The following is a 24,198-nucleotide window of genomic DNA, read 5'->3' as shown; positions in this document are numbered from 1 at the left end:
GCTTCTGGCTTTAAACAGATATTCTTTCCAGCTAGGCAGAGAGTCCTATTGCTTCTCCCACTCCTTTCGATGATTAAGAGGAGCTACTCCTTCAATGCCAAAAGTTGTTTACATAGAAAGAATGGTTGATCCTGTCCATCTGTTCAGATCCTCAGAGGTATCTTTTACTGTTGTGGTGACCAAGCTCTGGAACTCCTTGCCCAAAGAGGGCCGGATAGCCCCTTCCTTGATTCTGCCACTTGGTGACAATAATATTCCTTTGCCAGGCTTTTGACCTGAACTACTGAATTATTATTTTTTTAACGTGCCATGATTTTATTACATCTTGCTGTGCTTCTTAATGATGTTTTGACATTCTTGTTTAGCCCTGTTGTATTGTTCTTGTTATACATGCATTGATTTTATTAATTTTGTTGGTAGCTTCCTTGAAGGTTTCTTGGAATGCAAAGCATGGGCTATAAATATTTTTGTTTGTGTGATTGATTAATTGGTTAAATAAATAAGTAAATAATTAAGGGAAGCATACTTGGACACTATTTAGTCCCTTCTCACCCTACCCCCTACCCCGTTTTGCACTTCAAGTCAATTGATCCTCTAGAGCACTTATATTCCTGGCCATTGGTTTTAAATGTAATGTGTATACTGAGTAATTATAGCAATAAAGAGTACATAGGTGCATTTACTGGATATGCATGCCAAAGGCAAAGAATGGATCATCACTTTGATTTGGAAAAAAATCAGGGAGTGGAGAATATTGTTACAGTGATGGCTTTACTATAGTTGTCAGAATTTTTTTTTAAAAAACTATCTTAAGACAAGTTATTTTTGTTAGAGATAGGGGTGGGGGTTAAAACATAATGCCTACTGTGCCCAGTGTGTGTGTTGGTGGAGGGGAGTCCTCATATACCTTTAGAGGCCTGGTTGTTCTGCTCTGAAAAGTGTAGGCTCCCTCTCACTGCCTGCAGGGGCCAGGGTGAAGTTTGGGCTCCAAAGATTCATGGGAGTTGCAGTTCTTACCACAGGATTGAAGACTACTTTCTAGAGCTCTGCAATGTAAAGCTACCCACCTGCAGAGGCGTAACTAGGGAAAACGGTGCCCGGGGCAAGCACTGAAATGGCGCCCCCCAACATACTACATTATACTTAAGTTTTTCCTCACAAGCGCCCACCGCCGCCGCGCCAAGCCACTGACTGGCCGCCAGGCGCCAGCAAAGCAATGGGGGGGGCGCGGGGGGCGCGGAAGGGACCGCTCATGGGTAAGGGGGTGCCGACGCACTCCCTTGACTGCTACAGTGCTGCTGCACTGAGCAGGAAACATTTGTATTAACAAAAAAAAAATTAAAAAAAATTTTTTTTAATTTTTTTGTCATGGCGGCGCCCCCCACATGACCAAAAAAGGTGGCGCCCGGGGCACGTGCCCCCCCTGCCCCCTATAGTTACACCTCTGCCCACCTGTCAACCTGTGCGCTCCCCACTGCAGTCAGTGACTTTGGCTTAGCCCCAAGATCAAAAAGGAACAAACTGGGTCCCCTTATTACCGTGAGAAAGAACACTACATGTTAATTCTAAATCAGGAACATTTCTTTTAAAGAGGGAACAGGTGGCAAAACTAATCTACCACCATCTGCATTCCCTTTGCCCATTCCTCCTGAAATCGCGAACTGTGCATCCATGTTGACAGCAGAGGGAACAGGAATATAAGCAAGCCACTCACCACCCTTCTAGGCGGCACGGCTCGTTTGCCTCAGCTCCCACTTAGGAGGAGCACGTGACATCGGGAGCCTGCTCCCATTGGGCACTGCGTGCCTCCCAGGCGGGGGCAGAGCAGGTGAGCCGGCAGTGCTGGCTCAGTCCAACTCTCGACCAAGCACCCTCCCTCCCATCCCTCAGATATAGACTGGGCTTGGCTGGTCACCTATGGGGGCCGGGCAGGAATTTTTTGGGTCCACAACTAATTGGCAGTTGGTGTGCACCTTTTTTCGCCTGCTTCAGACTATATCTATATATATTTTTTCCATTAGTTAGCTAGCGGGTTAATTGTACGGTCACTTTGGTCACGGGGCTGGCAGGTACAGTGTGGTGGTAAACAGATGAAAATCGGTGCAGCACCTTAGGTAAGCATTTGGCTGCAAGGAGGAGGGGCAGATCCCTTGAGGCTTGTCAGATCGGGGATGCGGCTCAACTCCTACCTCTCTGCAAACAACATCCTTCTGTATGGCTGGACAGCATTGGAGGGGTGGTGTTGATGCCAGAGACCTAACCTTAGGTCGGCAAAGAAGGGTGCCTCCGCTTTATAGCGGTGGAGTTGCCTGGAGCCAAGGTGCTAGCGCCACGGGCCTGTAGGCTGGGGCGGCCGCGGTCTGGCCAACCTCCCAGGGACTGCACTGTGGTGGGTGGAGCGCCAATCTCAGCTGAGTGCCTCACGGGCACAGCAAGTATTAAAATCTCAATACAAGTGGCCAATTTCACCAATTCAACGTGTGTCCGTGTCTCCTTGGGTCTGGGTGCAAGCAATAGTTGTGGAGGGGGATGTACAACTTGCCACTTATTTGCTTAACTATAGATAGTTACTACTTTTCTAAGGCAAACTGGGAAATGGCTAATCTGATATTGTATGCAGGTTTCACAAGCATAAAAGGGTAGGTATTTTTCTGAAGCATGAAAGTTGGTTTTGGTCAGCCTATCACATTGCCACCCAAAAGTCAATAGTTTCCATGCTCACAGTGAGGCTGAAAACAGATGAGAGTCTGAGTGTTTAAAAGGACATATTAACCACTTGTGCTGAAAAAGGAATAATTTTGTGGAAGTCTAGGAAATGAATTAAATGTCTACAGATACACACAAAATCCACATCCATGTACTCATCCTCTTTTTACTAGGAGAGGCTTCCACATGGGGCAGAGGGTTCTATAAAACCTTTGACAATCGCATGTTCACTTTCACGTCCTCTTGCAACTTCTCTTTCTGTCATCATTGTGTTGAATCGGGAAGAGAATTCAACATTGAGCTGAGCCGTAACAAGGAAGGAAATATTGGTCAAATATCTATTATGATAGATGGCAATGAGATCTTGGTGGAAAGTGGCAGTATCATCGTCAACAGCAAACAGTAAGTGAACCTTAAAACAAATGAGATGGTTAGATGAGTATGCAGCAGCAGACTTTGTTCTTCAATTTCACAATCATTCATTCTTTTTCATTTTGTATTGAATATTATCAACTGTATGCAAGATGTGGTTGAGGGCATTTAGGCCTGCTGAAATTGTGGATTGTCCCCTCACTTCCTAAACATGCAATGTAGCCTTCCAGGGTTTAATTTGTGCCACAACTCACCAAGACTCAACCCTAACATCTGTTTTCAATCCTGCAATTAGGGGTATGCACAAAACCGGAAAACCCAATTTGGTTTGAGTAGAACCGGACTCGAACCAAACTAGGTCCAGTCCAGTTCTGTGCACACTAGAACCAGGCCCAGTCCATCTTGAGTCCAAACCGGATAGAGCCCGGATTAGGGGGATGAAATTTTTTTTTTACAAAAAAAGGTGGACTTATTGCCATTGCAGGGCTTCGGGGTGCTGCTGTGGCCGCAGGGGGTCAGCCCGCATGTTGCCCCTCCCCCTGCTGGCCTTTCCCGGTCTCAAATTCCCATTTCAAACCATTTTTGGCCCATTTGGGGCCTCTCTGCACTGGTGGTGGCCATTTTGGAGACTGCCACACATCTGCATGGCCAGGTGACCATCCCTACCTGGAATACATGAAATGAGAATGGAATAAATTACCCTTGGACAGGTACAGAAATGCTTTCCATCACAGTTTTTAGACAGAGGTGGAATCTTAACTTTTTACCTAAGTTTTTATATGAGTATTGTTTTTGTTACTCCTGCACTGTATTTTATAGTCCTATTGTATGTGTTTTAAAATTTTAATTAGATGTGTATTTTTATATTCCAGTTGAATTGTTTTATTGTGTAAATGTTTTATAATCTTATATTGTTGTATATGTTCTGCCAGTCAGTCTTTATTGCAGTCTTTGACCAGCATAAAGTAAAGTACATTAAAGCAGCATTGAACCAGGCTATGCCCGAAACTGTAAAGGGCACTTGCTGATGAGCAGGAAGGTAGTAATGTAAAAGCTATACACTGCTAAAAAGCTACTATTAGGCTGCAATAAACTATAAATCTATCAAATTTGTGAAGTTAGGGCTAAAACAGTGAAATGTGTTATTAATAAGAACTATAAAAGATTTAAGTGGTTACAATCTATATAGTCTATGGAGGCTGTCAATAAAAATTATAAAACTGTTCAGTACTGTGAGGTTAATACTAAAACAGTAAGATATGCTGTTTTAAAAAAACTGTGATAACATGAGCAGTGTTGGACCTGATTAGCTCTTGCTGGCAGTAGTCAGGACCTGATGAAATTTACATGCTGCCATGCAGAACTTGGCAATGTTATATGTTATGACGGAGTTACAGTCAGGGAGCAGGAGTGAGATGTAGGATTGGCCTGTGAGACCTGGCATCTCGGCAAATAGCAGAAGAATAAGGGACAATACAAATGTCTCTGTAGAATGGGCAGTGGAGAAGGATGTGCTCTGTTGTTTCGACTTGCCCAGAGTCACAGGGGCACAGAGGTTCCAAGAAGGGGATCTTCCTGTATTTTCCTTCAAAAACAGCTGAAGGCCCTTCTGTGTTTGGGAGCTTCTAGCTGTGCGAGGTAGAAAGCAGGAGTTGCTATGTGTCTTAGGCTTTTGTTGATGAAGAAGGTCAGTACCCTGCCTACATAGTGTCCTCGTTTGCTCATAGCCCATGGAGTGTAAGAGGGGAGGGTAAATGTTTTGTAAACTGCCTTGAGATTGTTTTAAAGAAAGGCGGTGTAAGACTCTAACAATCAATCAATCAATCTCATACACTTCGTTACTAAGTACTTACAGAGGCCCTTGCATATAAAAGATTAGGTGAGAAGAGATTCAAGATTGAAAAGTAGTGTTTCCAGAAGGTTCAGGGTGATGTATACAGTTCTTTTATCTTCAGAGCAACCCCATTTTATCTTCAGAGCAAACCATGAGGTGAGGCTGACAGACTGGCCCAGGTCACCTAGCAAGTTTCAGTGCTCAGTCAGAATTTGAACCTGGAACTTCCTTCTTGAATTCTGACATTATATTCACTATACCACACTGATCTAAACCCAGCACCTCTTTTACTAGAAATTAAGCACAGATGCCAACTAGTAATTTCATCAGAGGTATATAGGAACCTGTCTTATTTGGAATCAGTCTATTGGTCCATCTAGCCAATGGTGAGCTGCTGCCAGTGCTTAGTTGGGTTGACAGCAGCTTCAGACAGGAGTCTTTCCCAGCCCTACTACGGGCATGCAGGGAGAACAGATGCTCTACCCCTTAGTCACTGTTCCATCCCCATCCTGTGCTATGCTATGGTATTAGTGTGGAATTATGGTATTATTATTTCTCATTCACACATGGCATTGTTAGGATGTCAAGTGCTTTACAAATGTTATTCTAGTGAGTCTATGTACCACCCTGTGTGGTGGTGGTGGTGGTGTGCTGTGATTCCCATGAAACCAGAAGAATTAGGTTAGTAATCTAATTACTAGAGCTAGTAATCTAGTTAAAGATGAAGTCTGAAAGATACTGGCAGACATCCCGAGCAACAGAATGCTTGCGGGAGGACGTTGGGCAAGTGCAAAACTGTTGTGCTAGATAGATGCTCTAAGTCAGTAGTGCAACAGTTGTGCAACTGAGGCACACCCCATTTGTTTTAATGGTAACCTTTGTGCAAGAGCGCTATAGCACAATAATACTTTGGTAGAAATCCCTCTTTTTGGCTCAACTAACCTAATGTCTTGCACTAGTGCAAATTTGCTCGTTCCACAAGTGTACCATTACTCTGGAGGTTAGCCACCTACTTGGAAACGAATAGCCAATTTGTATTAGAAGCAGTGTTACCTCTAACAGGGATTCCTAGATGTTGTTGACTACAACTCCCATAATCCTCAAGCAAAAGCCATTGCATTTGAGGATTCTGGGCGCTGTAGGCAGCAACATCAGCATAATTCATGTTAGAGGGAACTACCTCATGTTAGATGTAGAAGTGGTACAGGCAACAGAAGCTGGTGACACACGGGAGTGGGCTGACAGTACCATCGGCTTTTGCTCTTACCTGTCCCTCTAGTATTGTGGTGCTCTCTGTTCACCATCTCAGTAAAACCATTCCAAGGATTGGGGGGGGGGGTGTTTTAGCTGACTTTCCTTTAGGAAAGTAAGCTTATGAAATGACTAGGGGTGTGTGTGTGTGTGTGTGTCCCTACCCCTATCAACTTCACAGTGCTTGGACCAATATGAATGAAATCTAGTACAGTTGCAGGGACACATAGGGACACCTCAACGGTATAATTTCAGATGATGTCATCCACCTCAATTCAAGATGGCAGGTGTGTAAACATTTGAGGCGCAAGTGGGCTAACTTGTGAACTGCCTAACTGATTTGAACCACATTTTCTACAGCTGTAGGGACACATAGGGAAACCTCAATGTTGTGCTTTGTGATGATGTCATCCAACCCGATTCAAGATGGCAGGTGCATAAATGTTTGAGGTGCAAATGGGCTAACTTGTGGAACGTCTTGATTTGGACCAAATTTGGTAGAGTTGTAGGGACTCACAGGGACAGCTCAAGGGCATAGTTTGTAATGATGTCATCCACTCTGATTCAAGATGGCAGATACATAAATATTAAAGGTTCAATGGACTAACTTGTGGATCGCCTAACTGATTCGGACCAAATTTGGTGCAGTTGTAGTGAGTGAAACAAAGGGACATCTCAATGGCATAGTCTGTGGTGATATCATCCACACCAATTCAAGATGGCAGATGAATGAATGTTTGAGGTGCAAGTGGGAACTGATTTGGATCAAATTTGGTACAGTTGTAGGGACACACATGGACACCTCAAAGGCACAGTTTGTGATGATGTCATCCACCAAAATCCAAGGTTGCAGACACAAACATTTGATGTGCAAGTGGGCTAACTTGTGAACTGCCTAACCGATTTGGACCAAATTTAGTCTAGTTGTAGGAATAGTGAAAGGAAAGTAGGCGGATTAGTTCTTAGTAGAACTACTTACTTTTATACTAGTTGTGCAGTAAAATGGTAGTCTCTTGTACTTTGGACTTCATTTGTGTTATTCTTGCCAAAAATCTTGACTGCCATTGTGCTGGAGAGGAAACACTTAGCCAGTTAATCTCATTGAAATGAGTGGGCTGGGCTTCACTTCTGAGTGAACATGCTTAAGATTAGGGTGTCAGTATGAAAATAGCATTTTACAATATTTTTTCTTTATTTGGTAAACAAACAATTATTTACAGTGTGTACGTGCCATTTGACAATAAAATGATCCGTATAAAGAAATATGGGGACTACACAAAGCTGGAAAGCCGCAGAGGCATTCTGACATTACTATGGAATGAAGATGATAAACTGTCGGTAAGCCTATCTTGTAGCTAGATCACCAACTCATTTGATAAAAGGGGACAATTCTACTTGCATTCATAAGGAGTCAAACCAAACCTGAACACAAACCCAAAAATCTGTTAAGAGAAGGTTTTCTTCTTCAGTAAACTGGAACTGAACCTGAACCAAAAATCTGTTCTTTTGTGATCCTTTTGCATGTATTTAATAGGTAAAAATCATTAACACATTCAAAAATTAACAGTCTAAAAACTATTTTTTCCTCAAATTAAATAGTAATCATTGGCTGACATATGCACAAGCCTAATGAGACCAGAAGTCAATGGTGCTTTATATTTTTCTTTTGTCCTTTTTATTAATTTGATTCTGTCATATTTTAAGTAACTATTATATTTTGTGGACTTGCTACAGACTGAAAGGTGGAATATAAATCAATAAATACATCACTGATGATCCATGTAATAATTCTTCTGTAGAAAGGATAAAATCTGCTAGAAATCTGCTAAATTTAATGAATGAATTTAAATTACATTTTAATTTCCCCTTACTCCCTTTCTGGTCTTTTTAAAGCTCACCCTGCATAGAGCATATGACACCTGTGGTCTCTGTGGAGATAGTCATGCTGGTGAAGGTAAGAATGTATATAAAATGAGGGCATATGTAAAAGAGAGATGTTGCAAAAATGTAATGGCTGTAAAATCAGTTTGTTCTTTTGCTTTTTTTTTTTTTTTACAAAATGTAGATGCAACTAATTGGGGGGCAGTCTATTATGTGTAAGTTGTGTTATAAAATATTTGTGTAAGAGATCCATTTTAACAAATTGTATTACAAATTAGTAATCAAAGTGATATTAATAAGCTATAAGATATGATGACTAATGTTATTGCATCACAGGATAATAAACCCATATTAGGCTATGGTCAAACTCACTAATAAAGAGTAAGGCCCACTGAACTCAATGAGTCTTATTGCAAGTAAACATGTTGAGGATTGGATTGTTACTGTCGTATGATTATATTAGTTAACAGATAAAAGTCTAATGCCATGCAGTAAAAAGCTGCATACTGTGTTTCCGTACACATTGGAAAATACACATATTCTTATTTTTCAAACATGATGGCATATACATTTGCCTAAACTCACATATTTAGAAAAAAAATCTGTGAAGCTGCCCAAAGGTACCATGAGCCTACCAAGCTCCCCAAATGAGGACTGCACACCCATGGCACACAAATGTCCTTATTGCATGGGGTAGGGCTGAATGAACAAAGTATAGTCCCAACTGGCCTCATAGTCCTAATATACCTTTAACTGAAACCAGACACACTTTTGGAAGTTTAGCAGAAGTGGCTTGAATATACATTTGCTATCCCGGAAATTGTTTTGGGGGAAAGAAAGTATGTTTAAACCACTTGCACTGCACTTGATGTATCTGATCCAACTCTACTCATATTAGGGACATGCATAAACATGGTCCAATCTCCTTCCTGCTTCACTCACCATTCCCCTTCTCCCAATCATGTGCGGGGCGTCAGTGATTGATCCAAACACAAGATCTAAATACTGTAGTAGACAACATCATTCTTTGTTTTCTAGTGTGTGGAATCCAGAGAGGGAAGGGTTGTAGCACATAAGGAAGAGGCAGTGGAATATTATTAACAATATCAAGGGTAAAGGAAGTCTTTGGTACAGCAAGGACTGGACTAATTTAAAATTGCATACTGTAATTAATTTAAAACATTGTTCAAGAGCTGGTCTGGATCAGAGGATGAATTTATTAGACACCACAGTGTGAAGGGGTGATTCAGATGAAACCTCACCCCCCCCTGCACACACAATGAAACCCCCTGCAAACATAATTAGGAAAAGGTGAAAAGTATGCTGGAAAGGGGAGTGGGACATCATGCATGTCCCTGGTCGTGGATGGGTGGGATTGGCTTGAAGATCTTGTCTGAACTGTCTAAATACTTGTTTAAAAGGAAAGGTATAATATAAATTCCTTTAAAATGTGTAATGTTGGGGGAAAGCCAAAGTTGCACAATCACTTTATGTTCTAATTATATGGAACATTTTGTGGACAGTGATTTATTTTTTTTTAAACCTTAGGCACAGATATCATGCAGCTTATTACAGACAGCAGAATCCCAGGCGGTACTTGTCTTGAACCTGTCATTGAACAAGGTCTACACTGTAATGAGGGAAGAATGGTAGGAAAAAACTGTGTCATCTTTGTCATTTACAACTGAATTGCTTCCACTTGCTGGATCAGGCCAGCATTGTTTCCAATAACCTGCTATGTACCTCTAGCTACTGCTTCTGAAAGGCTACAGGGGGACCATGATCGCTCTCAAATTGGAGGGAATTGGGGATGAAAGTGGTGGGTTTATTTAAAGGTCCCGTGCCCCCCGCCCCCGTTTGAGCACTTGTCATACAAACAGGGCATAGAGGTAATTACTTTCCCTTGTTTGTCCTCGTGTTTTGAGTTTTACTGCTTCACTGAATGGAGGTTCAGTTTGGCTAGCATACTTACATGGTCCCACTTTGCCATATATCTCTCTTGTAAAAAAATCATCAGTAAATGAAATGGAGAAATAAGGAATGGAGACTGCATTGTTTGGGAGAAGAGGATATATAGGATACTAAGGTTTATTATTATTATTATTATTATTATTATTATTATTTTATTGATTGATTGTTTTAATCTTTGTATTTGATCTTTGATTGAAATAAACATTCATTCATTCATTGATTAACTGATGATACTGACCACATTGTGTCCAGTAACACAGCATGGAAATACTTGTTCAAAGTACAACATAATATGTTTCTGACTCTTTGTGCAATGTATTTATTTTTTAGTATTGCAGTAATGTCATTGCAAAACACTTCAGATCATGTAAAAATGTTGGTGACTTGTACAAGGACTATGAAAAAGTGTGCATAGAAGAATATTGCAGAACTGGGAATGCAATGGATGTGTGCCCCACATTTTCTGAATTAGCCCGAGAATGTGCCTTAGAGGGTTCTGGTCCATATGAAAAATGGAGAAGTGATCCTGATATAGTTTGTGGTATGCCTAGTTTATTACTGTATTTTGTTCTGTGGACTTCTAGTTAGGAAAACAAATAAACAAACAAACAAACCAAAACAACAGGATAATAGATATTCCAGATATTTCCATAAAATAATTTCTAACATGGGTGCCTCTATGATATTTTGTGTGGCACAGTACATTTATATATGAGATAAACAGACTGTGCACTGGGCTGGAAATCAATTGAACTGGGCTGCCTACATGTTATGCAAATGTTTATGGGGACTGTGGAAGTGGAAGTGTCTGCAGACTGCTGCAAATGTTTATAATACACCATTTATTGTTGCAAGATACCAGCAGTGGTTTTTTCAAAATAACAAATTCGATGAGACACACAGAAGGAAAATGCCAGTTTGGAACAAGGCTTGATTTCCAAAGACAGGTGAGCCGAGAGGCAGGCTTTCAGGGCTTGCAATCATGTTAGAGGGCTTGTTAGAGGGCTTGCAATCATGTCTGGAAAGAGTACTTTGGATCTGAAAGAAACATGGAGCTTGTCTAGGCACACATTTGTACCAATTTGAATACTGTTTTCTGCGGCGAATGTTGCTATACATTTCAATGACATAAGTCCCGTTCTACCACAAATAGCCCTCAAATCTGCATAAAAGCTGGCCTAGAACAAAAAACCACCTGGTTTTTGCTGTGTTGAATGTGCGAGTAGCTCCTGTTCTCCTCAGTGGCTACTGCCACAGCTGCCTCAAGCACGTGCGTTCTATCTTTCCCTTCCTCCTCTTCCCCCTTCTCCTGCCCTGGCTGTGCTTCCTGAGCTTCCTGTCCTGGCTGTGCTCCCCTCATCCACCTTTTCCTGCTGAGACCATGCTCCCTCCCTTCCTCCCTCCCCCCACCATACTCTCTCTTTTGCCACCTCTAAGAGGGAGAGAGAAGAGAGGCAAGCCTGGGGTCCTGCTGACAGTGAGAGGGCTAGTGCCTGCCTGGATCACACAACGACATTCGGAATAAGTTGCAGAGCTTAGTTTCGGGCTTGGCCCACAGCCCCAGATGAAGTCCTGGCTGGTCTTCCATGCTATTACAACCCTTCAGAAGCACCCGTTTACCATTCATGTATAATTACAAAGTGCTTTGGAAACTCCCCTCACTTTGAGAAAAGGAGCTTGTGGCATGGAGGTAGTTAAACAAAACAAAAGAGAGAATGTTTCTTAGTATGCAGAACCAACCAGGAGCTTATCTGAAGCATAACCAGTGATCTTTCAGAACCTTTTGTCAGCAAGGAAGCCACCAAACTGCTCTTTTAAAGAGAGAGAGAGAGAGAGAGAGCGAGAGAGAGAGTAATTTACCACTTGAATTTGAAGGCAAATGGTTCTAAGTTATGACTCAAATTGCTCCCTCTTGCAAGATATAACCGTTACGATGTCATAAAGCACCATAAAACTAAAACTGAACTGCGCCACTGCTGAATACAGATTTTTAAGGATTTTAAAATTTCACAAACTTGTATTCCAGTTACACCTGCATGTCCAGGATCTGAAATTTACAGAGACTGTGGTCCTTCCAACCAGGCAACATGTTCTTATATTTCTCCGTTCCAAGAGGCTGGATGCGTGAGTGGTTGTGTATGCCCAGAAGGTAATGAACAATATATCCAGAATTTGTGATATCATAATACAAATCTTAGATGACTCACTATGATTTTTTTTGCCTACTATACCAAAATAAGTTATATTTTGATAACTGTGTGAGTCAGCTCTAAGTGGCTCTTTCCGGTGAGCAATGGAATACGATTGGATGAAGAACGTGAATAAGCCTCATCTCTCCTTTATTTATACGCAGCAGCTGGAATCTGTTTCAGCCACTGCTTCTCCTAATGAAATCATTCCTTTGGGGAATTCATTCAGTGCATTTATACAGACATGGGCATTTGTGGTTTTCAGATTTTGTCTGCTCAACAGGAAACCAGTTGTAGCAATCAGTGAACCCTAATTTAGAGTAATGCACAATGCCATTTTCTTGCCTAACTGCAGTTAGGTCTGCGTATAATTACATTTGCCCACATTAATCATTTCTATTGCCTTTGTCTTTTACTCCTTTATTCTATCCTCTTATTATTTTCCTTCTATCTGTGATTTGGTCTGTGGACTTTGAAAGGAAGGGTATCATATTTAATTTTTTAAACATTCATTATTGGCTCTCTGGGTCCAATCTTTGATTTCAGTGAGAAAATAAGCACTTACCTAATTAGTTTCCTTTGAAACCAACATAATGTAAAATTGCTTAACTTTGGCTGCGTTCTATCCTATGATATTAATTTAAGTAGGAATGCCCAGGAATCACCTCTCTGTCATTTAATGTTCCACCTCTCTGTTTATTAATGTCCCACACATGCACCACCGTTAACTCAAATGAGAAATTCTGACTGAAGACCAAATTATATGTCTAGGCTTCTTTGAAAGCATTTTATATGACAGCTGAGTCTGTTTTATGCTGTCATAAAGATAAGACAAGATATTCTTTTTATTATTATTATTTCAGTTATCAGAACCCAATTCTTCTTGATGACTGTCAGATTTATTGCACAATACGCCGGATCTGACAGTCATCTAGAACAGTGTTTCTCAACCACCGGTCCCTGGACCGCTGCCGGTCCCCGAAGGCTTGAGTGCCGGTCCCTGACTGGGAGTCAACCCCCCCAAAACTGAAATCAAGGCACTCACTTCCTCAATTTTGCACATGGCACGGAAGAGGAAGAGTATCACGGAGGCATGGGACCCTTCTTGTGCCTTGCCTCCATGTGCTGCTGAGATCTTCCTACAGCTATCTTATTCCCTATCTTTACAGCTTCAAACTGTATGCGGTGCGGGGGCATGGAGGAAAAAGTATGGCAGTGGGCACCACTTGAAGGGCTGCTGGTTCTTGCATGCTCATTATTTGCAGCCAAAGGTTGGTTGATTGAAACCCAGCTGCCTGTTGTGGTCAAGGCGCCTTGAGAGGGAACGCTGTTTCCCTCTTGCATCAGTGGGGCTTGCTTGTATGTTGTTTTCATTGGCCCCATGTAGCTTTTGAATTTTTCTAATGGCCCAACATACCCTCTCCACTGAGTAATCAGAAGCACCTCCACCCCCACCCCGCACATACTGAAGACATACTGGAGACAAATTTGTTCACCCAGGCTTTTAGATTCAGGGGTTCTCAACCTTGGGTACCCAGACATTGGTGGACTTCTACTCCCATAATCCCCAGCCATAATGGCCAAATGCCATTGTTGTTGGGGGTTATGGGAGTTTAACTGAGAGACCCAAGGTTAAGAACCCCTAATATTCCATGTTTGCAAAAGATTCCAAATTTAATTATTTTAATGCTTATATTATTTTCATTCTAAACTGCCCAGAGATGCATGTTTGGGGCAGTATAGAAGTCTGATAGAGAGATAGATAGACAGACTTGAAACCCCTTTACTAACTGCTGGTCCGGGAAACTGCGCATGAAGAATGTAGCGGTCCTTGAAACTCTGCACGAAGAATTTAGCGGTCCTTGACTCCAAAAAGTTTGAGAAACACTGATCTAGAAGAATCGGGTTCTGATAATTGATATTGCAATCCCGGGGATAGACGAGTTGATGAAAAGCAACTCAAGAAAACAACTAAATACAGGGACCTTCAGATTGAAATTGAGCAGCTCTGACACAGTTAGTGCCCTTGGTGCAGTACCAAAAGAACTTGAATACCATCTTGACACCTTGGGCATCGATAAAATTACTACACAACAACTACAGAAGGCCACACTACTCGGGACAGCACAAATACTACAATGCTGTCTTTAATTATTGTGCCTTTTCCGAGGGTCTAGGATAACTGAAGAAAAATTAAAGTACCAAATTCAGTCAATAACATCTGGTAGACTGTGTATAAACATCATAATAATAAGTAATAAGAGTTCCATATCCAAATTCGGTTTAGTAGTGTTGGCTTGTGTTGTGCTCCTATACTCCCCTGTGGCCCTCTGGTCCCATAGACCTATCTATGGGACCTATACCATGTTGCAGATGATAATTATAATAATAAATCAAACACACAGCTTAAATGAACAGAAAACATTACTCCAAAACAGATGGGGAAAACAACTTCAAGTTAGCAGCTGTACTGCAGCAGTGAACTTTGCACTGACCAGCTGATACTATGTTCAGGTTACTCTTGAAAGTGTCAGCTGACCTGTTTCTTTTTTTATACACTCAGTATATACATATTGACGGACCCAGACCAAACTCATGTACTGTTGTCTCTCCAACATAACAAACAGCAGTTCTTTATTAATGTCCATATAAAATGTATCCACAAGATGACTCTCAGTCCTAAAGTGCAATAGGTATATCAGATTCAGAAGAGAATAGTGGGTTCATTTCTCATTCACCCAGCAAAAACCTATGTACTTGGAATATACCTTTGTTTTGATAGTTTAGTTTTAATTCAGGGCAATTGTTTTACTATTGCTGTGATTTTTTCTTTTAGGGCATGTTCATAATGATATTGGAGGAGATAGCAAATGCATTGCAAAAACAAATTGTGCCTGTAAATATAATGGAAAAGTGTATAAATCTGGTGAAGTGAGGAAAGATACTTGCAATTCAAAGTGGTAAGTGTTGGCCCTATTTAACTTCTAACATATTAAAATACTGTAACAATGTGAGAGGAGAGCTGGTCTTGTGGTAGCAAGCATGACTTGTCCCCATAGCTAAACAGGGTCTGCCTTGGTTGCATATGAATGGGAGACTTGATGTGTGAGCACTGCAAGATATTCCCCTCAGGGGATGAAGCCGCTCTGGGAAGAGCAGAAGGTTCCAAGTTCCCTCTCTGGCTTCTCCAAGATAGGGCTGAGAGAGATTCCTGCCTGCCACCTTGGAGAAGCTGCTGTCAGTCTGTGAACACAATACTGAGCTAGATAGACCAATGGTCTGACTCAGTATATGGCAGTTTCCTATGTTTCCTATGTTTAATGTGCTTCAGATGCATTCCATAAAAGCTATTCCATAAATGGCACCCTTTTTTAATATGGCTATTTGTCTTTGCTCAGGCCAATCTGTTTTTGAATGGCTACAAAGAAAACACTACTAAGCAAGTTTTAAGCAATATACATAGACGGTCTCCACTGTCATGGAGGTCTTATTGACATCTTCCTTAATTAAGCCACCATGGGATATATGATCTTGTAAAAGCACCACCGAGTTCCATACTTTGTAAAACTTCTATTTCTAGACACAATTGCTGTGCTCTGTTCTCTGATATTAATACTCTGATGAAACCACATTAGCCCTCTTCAGACATTCAACAATAGCGATGTTGTACTAGCATGCAGTCTCCCAAGAGCATGCCCGCAACCCATGCCCAAGAGTTGACATGCTCAAAAAGCGGTCAGCTCAGTATTTGTTCGAAGAAGCAAATTCTGTATGCATGATGGAAATTTTTTCCATGATTGGAAGGCTGGGGCACCCCAGCATGGTGCCCTTTTCTGTAAATGGAGACCCCAGCCAAACAATCTCTATCAAGCTTAAGCATTTGACTCTTCAAACACTATAAATGTGGACAATGCAGGGTGTGGGGGGGGCGGAGGCAATTGAGGGTGTCAGCACCAAGGTAGGGCTTGCAGGCACACCCTTGGGGTGTTATACACGAGTACAGAATCCCGGTTTTTTAATGTCTGAGAAGGCTATTGTTAGGCCCCAATTCCATTTAGAACATCCAACGAAGAAGAAGAAAAATCAATTTACACAATTATTTTGAGACAGAAAAATAATGCTATTCAGAAAATAACAGATAATAATCTTGTTATGAAGGCATGTTTACCAGGTGAAAATGGTGGCAAAAGGGTATGAGCTTGTCTTTACTGGTTTATGGATAAAGAAAAATAATGTAACAATAACATTAAAAATATCATCTCACATAGAGCCTGGTACTATGGCTCTATTAGGGTGTCAGCCATAATTTTCTACTTTGGAAACAGTTCTGTGAATTACTTTCTTGAAAATGAAAATAAGTGGGCTTTTAATAAGACCTGGGCATTTTTCAGACAAGACTTTTAGCTCACATCTCCTCCAGAATGGAGGGTATGTGTTCACATATTGGCCAGATTTACCCCGAAGCCTGATTTATATCCAGGGTAAAAGGAAATCCACTTTTTGTGTAGGTTTTGGGGGGCAACTTTGAACTCGCACTAAAGCCTCACAGTAAACTCACGGTCAAGCCTGCTGTGTGAAAAATGCCCTGGTATGGACATATTTTCTGCTGTAGGATGTGTTCTGCTGCAAAGTAACATAACTCAAGAATACACACTGTAGGGATGGGAGAAGAAAACATTCACTTAGTTAAAACATTCACTCACCCAGGCTACATATATTTCCCCACTGGACAGATATGAGGTGTGCCTACCATCACTGTAAGACAAAAGCAGGGAAAGAGAAGGAACTGCCACAGCATTTTATTCTGCCCTAGGGAAATGCAAATAAAAGGTTTTTCTGCTCTTACAGAAACTCATTCTTCTTTACAGTCATCCATTGCCAACTGCTAGGGTTCCATTCTGGCAAAACCTTGCAGTTGGCCAATTCACGGTTGATGAGGCATTAAAGTCTATGGGAAACAAGGGGTTAGGGGAACCACAACCACAAAAAGACCTAAAAAGGAAGGGGGAAATACCCCAAAGTTGCTAAAAATCATTAAAAATCCGGTAATATCACCAAGAGTCACCAAAAAGAATGAGCAGATCAAACCTCTGGAAATTTTTTGAATTCCCCAAATCACTCAAAGGCAGTTTAAATTGGCAAAGGACAGCAAGGTCAGCAAGGGTCACCACGAGGAATGAGCAGATCAAACTTCTGAAATCCCAAAAATAGTTGAAATCCACCCCCCAAATCACTTAAAACCGTCGCCAACCATGCATACTCAGGTCACAGTTTGCAAGACCTGTCACAATTTCCCATTTACATATACTCACAACCATAGTTGGTAAAACCGTGGTTGGCAAGGGATGACTTTATTAGATATATATATTCTTGCATCCTATCAGCTCACAACTGTCCAAGTTTAGGGAGGAGGAATTCTATAAATAACCATTCCACCGTCTCGCACTAAATTATAGGCACGGGCATTGCCTCAGAGTTGGGGGAGGAGGGAACTATATTCACTCCACTCCTTCACCTATCAGCGGGAGCCAAAAGTCTGAGCTCCTCTCCGGCAGTCCATCAGACCAACAAACCCCATCTCCGCTGATCATCTCATCTTCGACAGCCCTTGCCTTAAATGAAGCCCTACATTTAGGACATTCCTCCCCCCCCCTTCCAGCTTGCTGGAACTGGATTGGCAAGTAGACTGGCCACCCAATCCCTGGCCTCCAAAGGAGACTTGTTCTCCAACTCCACCCCCTTTCTCAGCTTTTCTACACCCTTTTGCAGCTATGGAGCTGATATCATTGCTATTCCCTCTCCACCATTCTCTGCCTCCTGGGCTGCACCCACCCATCCCCCAGCAGCTGTTGCACGCCTCTCTGAACCCTTCCTGACTTCTGATGGGTAATTATTGGGGTTGTCCCGGCACACTGACGTTTGACTGGGTAAACAACGCTGTCTCATGGATGAGGGTAGGAAATCCTGACAACAACCTTTTGCTATATTAAATGATGTAAAATGGACATAATTTGAATAACATTTAAAAGGTATCTCTCCTGCAAGTTGTTTTATTTTAACTATCAGAAAAATCATTCCCAGTGTCTAATGTTTGTTAGGAGATGCAATGAAATGTTATGCCCCCCTATTAAAAAAACAAACACACACGAAAGAGAAGCACACAGGAAAAATCTATAATTTACACTACTCCCTCCATTTCTGACCCCTAAAAAATGCATCATGTTTTGAAAGCGTCTCAAAATCTCACATCCTAGCTGTTCTATAATCAGATTAATTTCAGCCATGATAATTTATTTAAACAATTTGCTTGGGCAAGATATACTAATTCAAAACAGGGCAATTTACCCCAAGCTTGACTGTACATTTTCTGGTAATGACTTGGCAATAAAGAGAGGCCATTCTGAAGGAAATTATTTACAGAAGAAATTTTAGCTTTAAGACACACCAGACTTGTACAAATATATAGTGAAGGCTTAATTAGTTTCATAATAAATAAATGCTACAGATTTAATAAGAACTTTTAATGCTTGAGCTTTTCTGCAGTGTGTTTTGAGATTATTTTTTAATTCTCTTTCATTTCTCTCATTTCTTATCTGAACCTAAAAATGTGTAAAATATTTCTTTTCCCTACAGTAATCAATCTTTTTCTTTCATAAGCAAATACATCCTGAAGGTTTTTGACTAGAAGAGAAATACAAGTATATCAGCTTCTGTCTTTAGCTCTGTTTGTCCTCATTAAAATTGTGTCTGCATTGAGGGTCATTGCTCTCCTGTTCTCCTGAGGGTCAGGAACATGTTTCCAGTCTAACAGAGCAGATCTGGGGCAAGACAGCCTGCACTTCAGAAGCGCGGTGACTGGTATAAAGGTTTATGCTGCATGCACACTGATGTTTGAAGCATGCACCCCACATTAATCCAGAATGTTCGCCAATGGTATTTCTCATAACCATCACTCTCTTGATTTCCCTCTCCACTTGTTTTCATTTCAATAGCACTTGCCATGATGCAAAGTGGTCATGTACAGAACCATTATGTCCAGGAAGATGTGATGTGGAAGGACCTTTCATCACAACCTTTGATGGCAATTCTTACAGCTATGCCGGAGACTGTCACTTTGTAGCAATTCAGGTTATTAGTTTGTTGCTTACACAGAGCTTGCCTGCTGCCATATTCTCCCTACTTTGACTTTCTTTCAGGAACTCGTGAACATATGTGTTTCTGAGATGAACATTCTAAGGGAAAGGGAAAGTCATTGTCTCACTATGTTTCTTGTATTTTATGTAATGACAAGGACTGAGGGAATGAGAACAAACAAACAAAATGTTAGCCCCGACACACAACTATTTCAGCCAATATACTTGGAATTAACCTGATGGGCAGCCCAATCCTATGCATTTTAATCTGGAAGTGAGTGGCCAACATTGTGACTTACAGTAGTCTTGTGAAAAGGATATTGCGCTTATGCAAGGATGTTGTGCAGGTTAGTGTTCCAGGCTAGTGTTCTCCTAGCATAATGCTCTGCTAACTTAAGGATACAGTTCAAGTATGTTTCACAAAGAAAGGAACATATATTTGCATTAATCAACATTGACAAGTTGCACAGCATTCATTGCACAACTCCTGTTGCGCAAGATTGTTCTGTAGCCTAAGCCTTGTTGTTCAAGACTGCTCCTAATGTACACCACCTAGAGATTTCTATATCAGGCGGCACAGAAATTCAATCATTCAATCAATCAATCAATCAATCAACAAACAAACAAACAAACAAAATAATCACTGTTGCACAGTAATTGTTGCATAACTTTGTAGCGCACCCTCCTACAAGTCTTGGAGAAGGGTTTCCATAGTTTGTCAGTAATATGAAATAAGCACAATACCATATCAGGAGACCCAGGACTTGACAAGAGTATAAGACTTATAATAAGAAAACATGGACAAACTATTTCAATATAATGGATGCTTGGAAGTTAGATTGGAATGCTCTGGTTCATTTTTTTTCTTTATATACAGCCAACATCTGTTCCCTGCTTTACAAAAAGTCAAAGAGGTTCTTTCAATATTTCCTTGAAGGGCACAGATATCTTCCTTTTCTTTGGCTAAATATATTATAAGGGGGAGTAGGTTGAAACAATACAGCCGGTCTGCCTTACCTCTGAATTCTGTGGCGGTGGTTTAAAACTGTTTTCCAAGAATGAATCCCTAGAGATCTACTGTAATTTTCCTGATGCTGAATCTGATGCTGATTCTATAATGTGCAGACTCTTAGTCTGAGATTTTCTATTCTGCTGAATGCCTGTGAACTCCCGTAATTGTGCTCAGGATATATATATATATTTTTTTTTAAAAGTTACAGAGAACCTAATATTATATTGAACAGCAATACTATCCTGTCAGCCTCCAGGTGTAAAAGCTGCTTTCCCTCCCAAATAAATATAATTTCATCAGGAGCTTCTCCCCAACCCCGATTAGATCATGTTTGCATACCGCCATGATCCCACCATAAGGCATTGAAATGTAAATTGAATTTACATTTCAATTTGGACAGGCATGAACTGAAAAGTCTACATGCAGAACTATTAGGAAAACATGATGAAACTGTTTATACTGTACTTCCCTATTTAGTGTCACCGATTCCTAGGAAATCTTCCTACAAACCAAATACTTTGGTTTAGTTCAGCATGTACTGCTGGGATTTTTAAAGTCCTGTTCATACAACACCCCAGCTAAATACACATGTGTTTCCTTCAGCTGCTAATGTTACCATGTTCAACTTTTTTTTTTACTTGCGCTGTCCCCATTTGCCTAAACAAATACAGGTGGCTCTCATTACAGCAGCCATGGTTTTGCATATCCATGGTGAGATCCTAGAGACCTGGTTTCCATATCCATGGGTGCAAACAATGGTGATTTGTGCCTATCTGCGGTTTCCAGACACTGGAAATGACTTCCAGAGTCATGTCCAGTGTCATTTCAAGTGTGGAGGCAGCCATTTTGTGGCTCATTTTTAAAAAAATCTGCCAATCTCTGTTAAAATTGGAGGAATTGGGGGTTGTGGGGGGCATTGCTGGAGAGCTGGAGAACAATGTAGAATACTTTATTTCTCTTATTTATGCTGCCTCCTGATTTTTTAGCCTTTTTTGGTTTGTAGTAACCTAACCCCAGATTCCCATAGGAGTAAGGATTCATTTATTCGCAGTTTCCGTATATGCACCTATAGGCAAGAACGGAAGCCCTGCGAATTGTGAGGGCCACCTATACATGTTTGTTTCATAGCCATTCAGTCATTAGTTTGGGGGTTCTCCCAAATCTAGAAGAAGTATACACATTTGCACATAACATGTAGTTCAGTTCTGAGTTGAAAACGACGTTTCATTTACACAATGTGAAATCAAGGCATGTGTGTGTCCCTTCATAGAGTTTCCTAGGAAGCCATTGCAATGCATGGGGTTCTGGATCATATGCCATATGTTTTTGTTTGCCCCCGCCCTCCTCTAACTAGGACAAAGACTGGTCTCTGAGTGTGGAACTGCGGCCATGTTTCACTGGTCCAGCTGAGACATGTTTGAAGAGTGTGACTTTGTCTCTTGGCTCAGTAAGTATCAAGATACTTTAGGCCAGGGGTTCCGAGCCTTGGGTCCCCAGTTGTTGTGGACTATAACTCCCATCACCTCCAGCCACAATGGCCATTGGCCACCTTGGCTGGGGATGGTGAGTGCTGCAGTCCAACATCATCTCGGGGACCCAAGGTTGGAAACCCCTGCTTTCGACAAACTTTATCATACTTCAGGTTATTAGGGCAACCACATTTAGTTGGTTTAATTCTTAGATTAGCCAATTAAAGCATTATAATCATCGGAGTCAGATGAATCAGTGAAGACAAATTTCAATCAGTGGTAGTAAGTTAAAGAAATGCATACTTATTTATATTTTATTAGCTCTGGTATGTTATTAGAGATTGAAAAATAAAAAAGATATGCATATTGCATTTTGTAATATGGAAATTTAACTGTATTTAATCAATTGTTTAAAAGTCAGATTATTTAATAGAAGGATGAAACATTCTTTTAGCAGTTGACAGCCTTGCAAATTATCTAATCTCCTTTGCCTCTTACTTGGGCAAACCTGGAAAAATGATATAATTAAAGCATAAGCAAGTGTATATTTTTATTAATACAACCATGTGGATATTAGACTGTTTCAGCAGATAGATACATATTCCATAGCAATGGCAGTTTCTTCAATGACAAGATAAAGCATCATGATTATTACTCTTCAGGTAAGATAAGGCTGTTTATACACAAGAAGGTAAGAAGAGAAACAAAAATCCAAATGGATCTGTAGTCATTTTGCTAAAATGTGACTTTTTGCCAGGGGTGTAGCTAGGGGAGAGGGGGCCCATGTTCACTCCTCTCCCCGGTGGCCCCTTGGATAATAAGAAAATAGGGAGGGGTGGAGCTGGGGGCCCCTCAGGAGTTGGGAGACCTGGGTTCTTTGAACCCGTCTGCTCAATTATAGCCACACCCCTGCTTTCTGCAGATAGAATCATCATCTTCAAGCAGTCATCATCCTACATTGAAGCACAATTATACTTTGGCCTAAAATTACAGATACAGATTGACCCCACTATGCAGCTCTATGCCTCCCTGCCAGCAAAAATGTATACAAATATAAACGGTAAGTAAGCATACGGCTGAAGTAATTGTTATTAACATTGATTTTATTAATGTGGGTGTGGGGGGCTGTATGTACAGAGGGGGGATATTCAGGATTTTCAAAGTCATCCTTCATGGTGCCATACTGTTGTTGCCCTGCTCACTTTGGCTAGACATCACTATGGCCGCAGACCACAGAGACACCTGTTGTGGAGATTCCAGAGCTCTAGTGGAGTTAGGGGGTTGTCCTGTGATCAGGGATTGCAGGTGGGGGCCTGGAAAAAAATAGCATCGCGAGTACAGAGGATCCTGATGGCAGTCTTGAACACAAGAGAAATCTGAATAATTGTGTTACACATGATTATATCACAGTGGTGACAATACATCCCTAGTAAATTTCATTTTCCAAATAAGCAAAGTTAAACTAGAGTAGAACAAATAGAAACTGGGGAGAGCTGGTCTTGTGGTAGCAAGCATGACTTGTCCCCTTAGCTAAGCAGGGTCCACCCTGGCTGCTTTGTCCCCTTAGCTAAGAGGGTCCACTCTGCAAAGGGAGACTAGAAGTGTGAGCACTGTCTGATATTCTCCACTTGGGGTTTGGAGCCGCTCTGGGAAGAGCATCTATATTCCAAGTTCCTTCCCTGGCATCTGCAAGATAGGGCTGAGAAAGATTCCTGCCTGCAACCTTGGAGAAGCCGCTGCCAGTCTGTGTAGGACAAAATACACATGTACCACCTCAATTATGATGACACGTGCTTGCATTATTCCCTATGTGTCACTTAAGAAGCTAGGAAACCATGGCTCAGTCCTTTGTTGACCTTTGCTTGCATGTATTTTGAAGGTATTTCTTGCTTTGGCTAATTGCTCCCCTTTCAGAGAAAGCTAAAATAGGGTCTCTCTTTATTTGTTTACTATTAGTGGCTCCCTGTCCCAAAGGAGCTCGCAACATGAAAGGAAACACAAAGGAGACACTGGCAACAGTCAGCCGTTGGAGGGATATTGTGTTGAGCTGAATAGTGACAGTGATTTCTCCCTGCTAAATATAAGAAAGCCACAATCCTATAAAGTTCCTCTTTGCCCAATTAGCAGAGGTTATTGTGTTATCCATGCTGAAGTGTCTGAAGACTGTCCGGACTGATTTTATGGCTCTTAGTAACTAAACAGGTGGAACATGTTGTCCCAAGTTATGAGAGGATCTCCCTCTCTGAAGATTTTTAAGAGCAGGTTAGACAAGCATTATGAGTGGAAATAGAATTATTTACTGTGTGGTCACAGCTTAAGAGCACCTCTGATGGTGGCTGTTGCCTGAGCCACATCATACATGGATAATCTATTTTCACTT

General features: G+C 41.2%; 1 protein-coding gene across 1 annotated transcript in view; it reads left to right on the top strand.

Annotated features, from left to right (window-relative positions):
* The window catches only part of MUC19 (mucin 19, oligomeric), a 72,632-nt gene that overhangs the window by 9,406 nt on the left and 39,028 nt on the right, over window positions 1-24,198 (top strand). Inside the window, exons 6-16 of the mRNA XM_053256213.1 lie at window positions 2,880-3,108; window positions 7,384-7,501; window positions 8,057-8,117; window positions 9,593-9,693; window positions 10,346-10,556; window positions 12,042-12,164; window positions 15,041-15,164; window positions 19,197-19,332; window positions 21,704-21,796; window positions 22,396-22,480; window positions 22,741-22,878. Coding sequence (XP_053112188.1) covers window positions 2,880-3,108; window positions 7,384-7,501; window positions 8,057-8,117; window positions 9,593-9,693; window positions 10,346-10,556; window positions 12,042-12,164; window positions 15,041-15,164; window positions 19,197-19,332; window positions 21,704-21,796; window positions 22,396-22,480; window positions 22,741-22,878 — 1,419 coding nt within the window. The remainder of the gene's footprint in view (window positions 1-2,879; window positions 3,109-7,383; window positions 7,502-8,056; window positions 8,118-9,592; window positions 9,694-10,345; window positions 10,557-12,041; window positions 12,165-15,040; window positions 15,165-19,196; window positions 19,333-21,703; window positions 21,797-22,395; window positions 22,481-22,740; window positions 22,879-24,198) is intronic.

This window comes from Hemicordylus capensis, chromosome 5 (assembly GCF_027244095.1).
Source record: "Hemicordylus capensis ecotype Gifberg chromosome 5, rHemCap1.1.pri, whole genome shotgun sequence".
Classification (NCBI taxonomy): domain Eukaryota; kingdom Metazoa; phylum Chordata; class Lepidosauria; order Squamata; family Cordylidae; genus Hemicordylus; species Hemicordylus capensis.
Note: the sequence above shows the minus strand (reverse complement) of the source record. Positions and strands in the feature narration are given on the sequence as shown.